The sequence below is a fragment of the Lepus europaeus genome, chromosome 22, assembly GCF_033115175.1.
Source record: "Lepus europaeus isolate LE1 chromosome 22, mLepTim1.pri, whole genome shotgun sequence".
Lineage (NCBI taxonomy): Eukaryota > Metazoa > Chordata > Mammalia > Lagomorpha > Leporidae > Lepus > Lepus europaeus.
The window spans coordinates 34,282,191-34,294,376 of NC_084848.1; the positions used below are offsets into that span (position 1 = coordinate 34,282,191).

Here is a 12,186-nt window from a genome sequence, read left to right on the forward strand (position 1 = left end):
ATTAGCAGGGAGGTGGATCAGAAGTAGAACAGCCGGGACTCAAACCAGCACCCACATGGGATGCTGTTGTCGCAGGCAGTGAGTGGCTTATCTGCTACACCACAACGCCATCCCGTTCACTTCTTTCCTGGTGTCTCTCACTCCACCTCAGCCTAACCTGTCTTAGTGCTGATAGGGCATATTCCTTAAAAGGACAGCTCTGACCATGATACTTCCCTGGTCAAGAGTCTCCAAGAGTTTTATTATCTCCAATAAATCTATATTCCTTGTTATCCAAGAGCTTTATAGTTTGAGCCTTAAATAGGTATTTTTTTTCTGTCTTACAATATCTTTTATCAAATTTTGTTTGTACAACAGGCTACTGTTTAAGGTTTCCAAATCTGAATCCTTGCTCCTCTTGCATAATTTCTGTGTGACATGGACAAATTTCTTAAATCTGTGCCTCAGTCTCTTCATCTGTAATATAGTAATAACCATTCTTATAAGGTTTTTATGAAATTTAAACACATGAAGTGTTTAGAACAGTGCCTGGCATACAGTAAGCTCTACATGATGTATTTCATTGAAAGAATATTTATTGGTGCCTACAAATTCGTACATATGCCAGTAATTCTTCTAAGCATTTGAGGATAATAAATGAACAAAAGAAACAAAAATTTCCTGCTTTTGTGAAGCTTATATTATGTAATAAAAATTATAATTATCAATTGTCCATAACTCTGCTTTTGGAATGTTCTTCCATCATCTTCAAGTCCAGCTTCCTTCAAGACCCACTAAAATTCCATCTTACCCCTTAAAATCTTACCTTGTAGGAAGTTCTCATTTGAAACCTCTAACCTTTCAAATCTGTACTATGGCATGTATCACATACTACACACTATACCATGTAGTCTCAAGTATTATAGCTTTCTGTATGTTTTTGGTATCTCCCTTATTGGGTAAAATATCAACTACCCTCACCTATTCATATGTATAAGTAGTAGCAAGATGTGCTCTGTACCTAAGTATATAGTAGGTTCTTAATAAATGTGTGTTGAGTCAATGTAGTTAAAGAAATCTTTGCATGTTCTTTCATTGGTCCACTATTATAAAACTTTATTTGTAAGGCAGAGCAACAGAAAGAGAGGGAGAGACTGAGAGAGAGGATGGGGGAGGTGAGAGGGAGAGAGGGATGGAGTGGGGGTGGGGAGAGGTTGAGAGACAGAGAGAGAGAGAGAGAGAGAGAGAGAGAGAGAGAATGAGAGAAGGAGGGAGGGAGAGAGAGGGAGAGAGGTATCTTCTTGTTGGTTCACTCTCCAAAAGGTTGCAACCACCAGAGCTAGGCCAAGCCAATTCCAGGAGTTAGGAACTCCATTGTATCTCCCACATGGATGGCAGAGCCCAAGCACTTGGGCCAACTTCTGCTGCCTTCCCAGGCACTTTAGCTCAATGCTGGATGGGAAAGCAGAGCAGTGTGGACTTGAATGCTCCAATAGGTGGTGCCAGTTTTGCAAGTGGTAGACCACCTGCTGCGTAACAATGCTGGCTCATCTGACCTCTATTAACTAACCTTATCTTCAATTTTAAGTACAAAATAAAATTTAAAATACAGCATTTTATTTTCAATTTTGAAAATATCAAATATCAATATAAAATGTTTTATTACTTGATTTTATCACATTTGGTCCTGCATGTACCAATTTGTTTGCTTTACTAAGAACAATATTCAGCATATTTAATGATTCCCTGTAACCACCATTTGAAAAGTACCCTAAGTTTTAATTAAAGGAATAATTCTTTAAAGATTTATTTATTTGAGAGCTACACAGAGAGATGGAGAGAGAGAGAGAGAGAGAATTTTACATTTGCTGGTTTACTCCCTAAATGGTTGAAATGCTGAGCCAGCTGAAGTCAGGAGCCTGGAACTACATCCAGGTCTCCTCTCTGGGTGCCAGGAGACCAAGCACTTGGGCCATTCTCTGCTGCTTTCCCATGCACATTAGCAGGGAGCAGGACAGGAAGTGGAGTAGTTGGGATTGATTTGAACTGGCACTCATACAGGATGCTGGCGTTACAGGCAGTGGGTTAATCTGCTGTACCACAACACTATAAAGGAGTAATTTTATTAAAGTATATTTTGTTTGCTTTATTGTCTGTGGCATGCACAGATTTTCTCTATTTCTTTTTAACAATGATAAAAAATTTTCAAGGACTCATCTGTAATTTTCTGGTTTATTACTTATTTTTCCCTGTCCCAAAGAACTGTATGTGTTTGAAATTTGCTTTTATAGCATCTAAAATAAGAGTTGTTATTTTTCTTTGTCATCAAGTATATTCTAAATTTTCTAGCTACTATTATTAAATTATTCTCTAGCTATGGCCAGAAAGACCAGATTAACTACACGTTCTCTTACTTTCTACTTTTTAATACAGTGATGCTATAGATCATAATGCTATCCCCCCCCCCCCCCCAATTATAGTAAGACACTGTACTGCATGATACTGCATTTTAAAGTTCTTCTCTACTATTTAACCTCAGGTCACCTTAGCTATTGCTTTTATTCAGGCAGACCCCTCATATGGCATGACAATCTTCCGTTTTTAAAGAGTTATTTTATTTATATATTTGAAAGGCAGAGCCTGAGAGAGAGGGAGAGACAGAGATGGAAACAGATGAGGGAAAGAGGGAAGGAGGGGAGAGGGAGGGGAGGGGGGGGGAGAGAGAGAGAGAGAGAGAGAGAAGAAATTGATCCTCCACCTGCTGGTTGACTCCCCAAATGGCTGCAGCAGCCAGGGCTGTGCCAGGATGAAGTTAGGAGCCAGGAGCTCCATCTGGATCTCTCACATGGGCAGAGGAAACCAAGAACTTGGGCCATTATCTATTCCCTTCCCAGGTACATTAGCAGGAAGCTAGATCAGAAGTGGAACAGTCAATCTGTTGTTACAAGCAGCAGCCTAAGCTGCTGTGCCACAATGACAGCTTCTCTCTCTCTCTCTCTTTTAATAACAAGGCCAACACAGTAAGATTTTAAATAATGATCAAGGTTTTTTTATTCATTAAGTTTCAGTATCATTACAGAAAATGTATGGTACAGAGTTGTTTCAACATTATTTGTCTTTGCTCTTGATTTCCACATGAATGCTGGTAACACTAATATCTGTACAAGATCAGTCTTTGATTTTATTTTTTTTTTTTTGTTCTGTACAATTTTTAAATGTATTGGTTAAAAAGGCTGTCAGCACTTAAGGAAGCATTTCCCCATCCCCCAGTTTGTTTGTTCAAATAAAAGGTATCCAGTTACTGCCCACGAGTACTGTGCCGTGAGGCTGCTGGGGTGAGAAACCTCCCCAGATGCTCCACAGGGGATGATTCTTGAGGCAGGGCAGGGCCTCCACCCCATCCCTCTTCTTTTGGCACTGTGCACATAAACACGAGATACATGGTAAAGAACAAGCAAAAGCGCTCTGAAAAGCGGTTATGAAGCATACTAAGAAGGGAAATCCAAGTGTTGCCTACGCTAGTATAAATAAGCAGACAGCCTTGATTTAAGAGCATAAGTAGTTGTATTTTAAAGATGAGAAAAACACAAGTTCTGCAGGCACCTACTGCTGTCTACTAAAAGCTATCGCTATCAGACCTAGCATTGAACACACAAAGCAATTTGCAAGAAAGGAAAAATTTGCTTTGATATAATCAGAATAGAGTTGTCTGTTAAGATTTATTTTTAGGTGTTTTGTTCTTTAAAAGATATTTAAATTCATTTGAAATATAGTTCAAGATGTTGACTATACAGATCAACTTTCATCCAAATCAGAAAAACTAGCTGTGCCGTTGCATATTACAGGATACAGTCAATGATATGTGGACATGCATCAGAGCTTTTCCTGCTGGTGACCATCATAGCCGCCCAATGACCATGACATCCACCACCTCGCCCTTGTGGAGCTCCACATACTGTTCTGTCTTTGGAGGTAGCATCAACAGTCCATTGGCACTGCGCATGCTCATCAGACGGCTGCTCATCTGATTACCTAGAAAGAAATGCTCTCATTACAGCAGCAAATAAGCAGCACAGTAAATACGACATAGCCTTTGGCGACCTTTTCAGAATGAAAACTGACAAGTAGAAATGCAGGTCTTCAAGAGGAAGAGAGATTATACTGCTCAGTACCTTTTTCAGATAGTGGTACTACTGTATCTCACCCTCTCTCACTACAGCTTTTAAAATAAACATTAGAATTGTTGCTTAAAAATATGTAACCAGGTTTTTAAATAAATATGCAAAATACCACAATTTCTTCATTCAAACTGAAGTGTTACATGTGTCCAAAAAGGAAGGTTTTAAAAATCGATTAAAATAATAGTGATCATAAATGCTGCACTAGGTACAAGGTACTTTACTTAAGTATCTTATTTAATTCTCAAAATACCCAGAAGAGTCTTAGGTAACTTGCCCAGGGTCTTAGTAGCTAATTTAGTGTCCAAATTGAATACAGGTCTCTCTGATGGCAAAGCCCATGCACTTAGTCTCTTGATGCTTGCACTTGATAGGACTTTTGTTTAAAGAGTAATACAGAATTTTTAGGATTTGCAATAAAAGTTAGGCAAAATAGGATTAGAGAAGTTGGGGAGAAAATTTTAAAGTCTAAAAGTAATACCTATGGAACTTGAACTATCAAGATTGATTTCTTTGTTGTTAAACTTTAGCAATATCTAGGGTATGGCTGAGGCCACAGATAATCACATTATAAATTGAGCTTTGTCAGCCATAGATCATGGCAAGGGAGTGTTGACTCCATCCTCCTTAGCTCACAGTTTACTGTAAACAAGTTATCTATCCACCCTTCTGATGCCTCTTTGTTTTTATCATGAGCAAGCCAGATAGGATAAAGGATGGCAAATCAGGTCTTTTGATGAGTTTTGTCCCTGCCTTGTAACTGAATGTCAAGCTGATAAGTTTTTTTTTTTTCCTTCACCAAAATTGTGCTTAAAAATGGCAGTACCATGTGCTGCTTCGGTTTTTTTCCCTCTTTGGAACCCCTTTCTATGCTGCTCTGGCTGAAGGTCTTTGACTAATAAATCTTGATTTTAAATCTCAAAAAAAATTTAACTTTATTATTATTTTTAAAAATATTTTATTTATTTGAAAGGCAATGCAACAGAGAGAGAGAGAGAGAGAGAGAAAATCTTCCACCTGCTGGTTCACTACCCAAATGGCTGCCAACAGCCAGGGCTGAGCCAGGCCAAAGCCAGGAGCCAGGTACCCCATCCAGGTCTCCAACATGAGTAGTAGGTACCCAAGTACTTGGGCCATCTTCTGCTGCTTTCCCAGGTATGTTAGCAGACAGTTGGTTTGGAAGTGAAGCAGCTGGGACTTGAATGGGCCTTCTGATATGGAATGCTGGCATCACAGATGACGGTTTAACCTTCTGTCACAATGCCAGACCCTATAATGAGTTTTTTTCTTTTTTCAAAAAATTTTTATTTAATGAATGCATTTTTACATAGATACAACTTTAGGAATACAGTGGTTCTTTCCCCAATAACCACCCCTCCTCCCAGCTCCCATCCTACCTCCCATTCATTCCCTCTCCCATCTCCTTCTTCATTATGGTTCATTTTTAGTATGACTTTATATACAGATGACCAACTCTATGCTAATCATAGACTTCAACAATTTTCCCCCACGCCCACACACAACATACAGAGTACAGTTTGGGGGGAGAATTTGCAGTCGATTCTCATATTACAATTCAATAGGGACAGAGGTCCTCCCTGGGGAGCAAGTGCACAGTGACTACTGTTGTTCCTTTAACAATTAACACTCTTTTTTTATGACATCAGTGATCATCTGAGGCTCTTGTTGTAGGCTGCCAGGGCTATGGAAGCCTTTTGTGAGCACAGACTCCGTCGGTATCTGGACACGGCCATAAGCCAAGTGGATGTTCTCCTCTCCTTTCAGAGAAGAGTGTCTCCTTCTTTGATGACCCTTCCTTTCCTCTGAGGTCTCACAGAGATCCTCCGTGTAGGTACTTTTTTGTCACAGAGTCTTGTCTTTCCATGCCTGAAATACTCTCGCAGGCCTTTCAGCCTGACCAGAAAGCCTTTTTAATCTCACATTTTAGGGTGGTATAGCCATACTTTCTTCCTTTTCCTACAACTATAGTTATACTCAAAACTTACCGGTTGAACAAACATATCCAAATGTTCTATAGTGCTAGATTTGTGTTTCAAAGGTTTACCTAGAAAATATGGCTCAATGAAGTAATTTTTATTTTTTTTTTACTCTTGTTCTGTTATACTGTATTGTTTAGGAATAATTTAACTCATTTAACTTTCAAAAAGAAGAATATATAATAATTAAAAAATTAGGTATAACCACTTAAGAAGACTATGTATAAACTGTGTTTTAACAGATGTGAATGACCTACCTGTACTCTGTGCCCAAGGCAGTGGTTCTTGGTGATGCCAAGTGAGGATACACCGATGGTATTCTGGACGAGGGTCTAGTTTTACATCACATGATAACTACAGAATAAAGAGAAAAGGAAAGCAAACATGGTCACCTGATCATTGCACAAAACTGCAGGGTGGTGGGAACTGCACAGAGAATACAGCAGATATGGGAAATAGCCTTGTCACTCTTATTTACATCACTGCCATCTTATGTTCTTAATACAGGAAGTCCAGGAGTTGAGTCGTTCTGATGTTCAGCTTTATGGTGGTCATGGGGGGGGGGAAAGGCAGATGAAAAAGATAAAGTCTGTTTTTATGGATTAAGAAGATGGACACCTGTAAATTGAGAAAGTGAAGCAGGTATGTTGACACTGAAAATAAATGAGGGAGACCTAAGTAAGTGAATTCAATGTTCATCCATCCTCCACTCATCCATCCATGTATCCATCAAATTAATGTTAACTCAGGACCTAATACGTGCTGGGCATCCTTCAGCTCCCCATTCATATGCCTGTCTTCATCATAAAGTGAAAGGAGCTTTCTTTTTCTCTTGAGTATTCATTCTCCTAGTGACCTAATACAGTTATCAAATCTTAAGGCAATTAAAAGTCATCTCTACTTAAAGTTATACTGTTTTGATTTAGCCACATCACATGTTTTTCTCCTGGAATCCAAGTAAAACCCAATTCTTGTGTCTTTGCTTGATTAAATTATACCAACTCAGTTAATGTTGCATGTGTTTATAGTCTTTATCTACTGGTTGGGTAACCTGTCATTATTCCTAAATCATTCTGTGCTAATCTGAGGACAAAAAAATCTCTCTCCCTTTCAATCTGAGTATGTCTGTTTTCCAGTACTAAACTATGAGAGATACCCACATGGCTGTTGTGTTTGCTAGTGTTTCAGCAAAAAGCCTTTCCCTAGCAGTTACACTGATTGGTTCATGGAAAATAATGAAAAGAGAACTGGATTGGGGGGGTCTATCAGACACCTAGGTCTACTGCCAGCTTTACAGCTAACTGGTGTGTTGTATTATCAAGTTATTTGATTTTCTATGCCTGTTTATTCATCTAAAAAATAGTTAAATATAAACTATATAAACTATATAATGGTTAAAGTGTCTTCAAGCTTTATAATACTAAACTAAAAATTTTAAACTATTATTTTATAGCTAACCTAAAAATGAAAATTTATTTTGTTTTAAAGAAAGATACTTATGGAAAATTGTAGGAGTCAGCTGCATCAAATTGAAGTAAATGAAATTTTTTCATAGTCTCTTCACAAATAGTGGTTCCTTTTGTAGCTAGAGCTGAAGCCATTTAAAATTTGGCATTTTACTGAAATGCAGAATTCTGTATTAACCAGTATATTTATTTGTACTGACATTATAATTTTAGAATATTACATTACTTAAGAAAGCACTTGTTTACCATGAACTTCAGTGTTTAAAAGAATGATGTACCAGAGATAAAAACTTAGATAAACCCTTTTTGTTGAATAAAGCATCACAAATAGTTTATGCTTCACTTCTGATGATTTCTTTTGTTCATCTGAAACTGGGCAGTAGGCCATGGACTAGAATTGTTTTCTTTAACATAGGCCTGGCACATAGTAGCCACTTAAGAGATGAATATTGTATTATTTGCTGTAGCATTATCTGGTATTATTTATATGTAAATGTGCAGGGGAGAGAATTGACTTTTAAAAAAGTGAGGAGACCAAGAACACAAGCCATAGCTGAAGAAAAATATTTTCAAAAAAGATTTATCTGAGAAAGGATCATTATTCAAAATACAATAAGACCTCTTAAATTCATCAATAAGAAAATGAACAATCCAATTTTTAAAAAATGGGCAAAAGGGCCGGTGCCGCGGCTCACTAGGCTAATCCTCCGCCTTGCAGCGCCGGCACACCGGGTTCTAGTCCCGGTCGGGGCACCGATCCCGTCCCGGTTGCCCCTCTTCCAGGCCAGCTCTCTGCTGTGGCCAGGGAGTGCAGTGGAGGATGGCCCACGTGCTTGGGCCCTGCACCCCATGGGAGACCAGGAGAAGCACCTGACTCCTGCCATCGGATCAGCGCGGTGCGCTGGCCGCAGTGCGCCGGCCGCGGCGGCCATTGGAGGGTGAACCAATGGCAAAAGGAAGACCTTTCTCTCTGTCTCTCTGTCTCACTGTCCACTCTGCCTGTCAAAAAAAAAAAAAAAATTAAAAAAAAATGGGCAAAAGACCACAATAGGTACCTTATCAAAAAATATACACATGGCAAATAAGCATATGATAAGATAGTCAACATCATGTGTAACTAGGGAATTGCAAGTTAAAACAACAATGAAATACCACCACACACCTAATTAGAACGGTCAAAATCTAAAACACTGAGAATACCAAGTGCTGGCAAGGATGTACAGCAATAGGGATTCTCATTCATTGCAAATGGGAATGCAAAATAGTACAACCACTTTGGAAGAGTGGCAATTTCTTACAAAATGAAATATGCTATTACCTGGCAACCCACCAATCATGCTCTTGGTATCTCAAATGAAGTAAAAACTTAAGTCTACACAGACCGGCATGCTAATGTTATAGCACCTTTATAATCATGATTGCCAAAACTTGGAAAGCACCAGGATGTCTCTCAGTAGGTGAATGGATAAACAAACTGTGGTATATCCAGACTATGGAATATTATGCAGCACTAAAAAGAAATGAGCTCTCAAATCATGAAAAGACAAAGAGAAACTTAGATGCATATTTTCAAATGGAAGAAGTCAATATGAAAAGGCTATATATATTGTCTGATTCCATATGAAACTCTGGAAAAAGCCAAACTGCAGGGAATAAAATGATCAGTAGCTGACAGGAGTTAGGGGGAAGGTGGGAGATTTTGTGAGAAAAAGAGTCTCAAGATGACACACTCAAGGCCCTGAGTAGGGCTGAGACCAGTCCTCTGCAGGATCTGGCTGGAATTTATGAAGAGGCCATGAAAAAAAATTTAAAGGTGCCTTATTACATTAATTATTTTTGGTAAGTGCTATAAAAATTTGGCACTATCTATATCAGTACACTAGTGAAGGCATTGAGCATATTTACCCTGTACGTCATCTGTCTGAACATACAATCTTTCACAAGGATTAGAAAATCCTTGTATGTAATAACATGAATCAGTTTCAAATCCTGTTTCCAAAGCTTCTAAAACCTAGTTATATTCCTCATTTCCTAATAAGTAAAATAATTTACATTTTCTATACGTTATAGAAAGTTGTCATTTTAAATACCTGTTTTTAAAGTTCATAAGCCATAATGTTGTTGTTAAAAGGTATCCAATGATATCTTTTAATGATCAATCTTAATTAAAATAAACAATATTTCTACAACTACAAACACCTTAGCAATTTCAAACAATATAACATTTGTTGCAATGCCTGTAGTTTACTATGACATCGGTCAGAAAGCACTCATCAAGTGAAGAGACAAGGTGGACAGGTTAGAAAGGACTGGTGGTTATAACATGCAGTCTCCCCCTGCTCTGGGAGCATGTGAGGTGATGGTACTTTCCCTTTCCACCTCTTCGTCTTTATTTTTTTATAGAAAGGTTTTTTTGTAATTTGAAATGAAGAATTACAGAGAGAAAGGGAGAGACAGAGAGAGAGCACGCATGAGCTTCCGTCCATTGGTTCACTCCCTATTTTTTCATCTTGTAATTACTCCATGAGGCAAGTTGTCAATATTAAAGGGATTACCTCAGTTATGTTCCTAGAGAAAAATGGTGAGAACCAGCACAGTACAGGATGCTTTGATGGAATATTGAGCAAACACATGATAGACTGTCCTTGAAAGACTAGGTCAATAATTATATTTGATTAATTGCTAGAATTATAATTCTTTTAGAATTATATTTTTGATTATGTACTGAAAATCAGGAGTGTTTCACCTTCAACCATGAATGATTAAGGAGATATGTAAAATATTTTAAACTGATGCTCTTCTGAATGCTTTGATATAAAAGAATGACATTTTCTGTGCTGACTTGTTAAAAATAATGCAGGATTACACTATCCATAAGATGGTAACATCAAAGTACAGTTGTGTGAGTTATCAGCACCAGCATTTAACATCCACTTTACTTCCTCAAAAAACTGGTACAGGCAACGACTCTAGCATCTGTTTTTTATTTTTTGACAGGCAGAGTGGACAGTGAGAGAGAGAGAGAGACAGACAGAAAGGTCTTCCTTTGCCGTTGGTTCACCCTCCAATGGCCGCCTCGGCCGGTGTGCTGCGGCCAGCGCACAGCGCTGATCCAAAGGCAGGAGCCAGGTGCTTCTCTTGGTCTCCCATGGGGTGCAGGGCCCAAGTACTTGGGCCATCCTCCACTGCACTCCCAGGCCATAGCAGACAGCTGGCCTGGAAGAGGGGCAACCAGGACAGAATCCGGCGCCCTGACCGGGACTAGAACCTGGGGTGCTGGTGCCGCAGGCGGAAGATTAGCCTGTTGAGCCACGGCGCTGGCCTCTAGCATCTGTTTTGGAGAACAGTAATACATGGTTTCTGTAAGCTGCATCTTGTGTGGTCAGAAAATAGAGATACTAAGATTTACTGTTTCAAGTAAGTGATGAACACAGTTACGATCCAAAGTGGCAGTTTTGTCAGCAAAGGTGTATAGGTGATTAAGGGGAGGAAAAACAGGAACCAAGCAGCCAAGCACACTGATGACCCACACTTGCAGTTCCAGTGACACAGCTGTGGGTGAAGGGTGTCTGACTTCTTGAACTAGTTCTCAATTCCTGGAGTGGATAGGAAATGGGCAGCATCATGAACAACGTATCAAGCATCAGTTTGATTCTATGGCATCACCTTGCTGTTGTCAGAACAGATAGTTACCACCATGTCAGTTTTAAAGAAGGGAAGGTGGATGTTAAAATGAGATATGAAAAGATTTATAAAAGCTTTGCAAAGCCAAAGAAAGGCCCTCTTTCTCTCAAAACAATGTGGATTTTTCTTGTTTTCTTTATTTAGCAAATATGAAAACAGTAAATTCAGTGTTGCTGATGTGACTCTACTACTTTGGTTTCTCTTCAGATCATATAAATCTTTCGCCTTTTACTGATGTGACTCTAAATCCAAGCTGCACACATCTGACCTCCTGGCTTTTTTGTTCATTGATGACTTTTTTCCTTTGTTCAATTTCAATTAAGTTTATTTTTAAAACTCTAGTTGAATTTAAGAAATGAAGATGACCTCTTCATATCCTAGTTTAGACAGGGGTGGGGAGCCTTTTTTCTGCCAAGGGTCATTTGGATATTTAATAACATCATTCACAGGCCAATTATCAACTTAAAAATTAGCCTGCTGTAGATTTACTGAATTTCAAGTCCTGCCTGCAGCTGTCTTGGCAGGGAGAGGCCAAACGATTTTGCAGGTCTTATACAGCCCGCAGGCCGGGCATTCCCCGTTCCTCATTTAGAAGGTCAATGTTAAAAATATCTAATGCCTGGGTTTTTAAAAATGTTTTCATCCTGTGTTTCCTCAGAGTAACATTTCATTAATATTTTCTGTTCTATGTTTTATATCCCTCCCGTCAGCTAACCTGAGAATTCTATCATATCTAAATTTGTATAAGAGCTCTTGAAAAGTAACGGTTTGATACTGAAGTCTATATTGCCGAGTTTTTCATGAGTAGTGCAGAAAGTGTATAACAAAATTAGTTGAGTAGTAGTTAAGTCAGATTAAAGTTAGTGTTTGTGGGGCTGGGGA

General features: G+C 38.8%; 1 protein-coding gene across 2 annotated transcripts in view; it reads right to left on the reverse strand.

The window, feature by feature from the left end:
- Nucleotides 1-3,022: 3,022 nt before the first annotated feature.
- Nucleotides 3,023-12,186, reverse strand: part of GPHN (gephyrin) — a 539,761-nt gene continuing 530,597 nt past the window's right edge. For both annotated transcript variants that reach the window (XM_062181321.1, XM_062181322.1), the window contains 2 exons: nt 6,412-6,508; nt 3,023-4,011 (listed from right to left, as the gene is read on the reverse strand). In XM_062181321.1, coding sequence (XP_062037305.1) covers nt 3,878-4,011; nt 6,412-6,508 — 231 coding nt within the window. In that variant the 3' untranslated portion in view covers nt 3,023-3,877. The remainder of the gene's footprint in view (nt 4,012-6,411; nt 6,509-12,186) is intronic.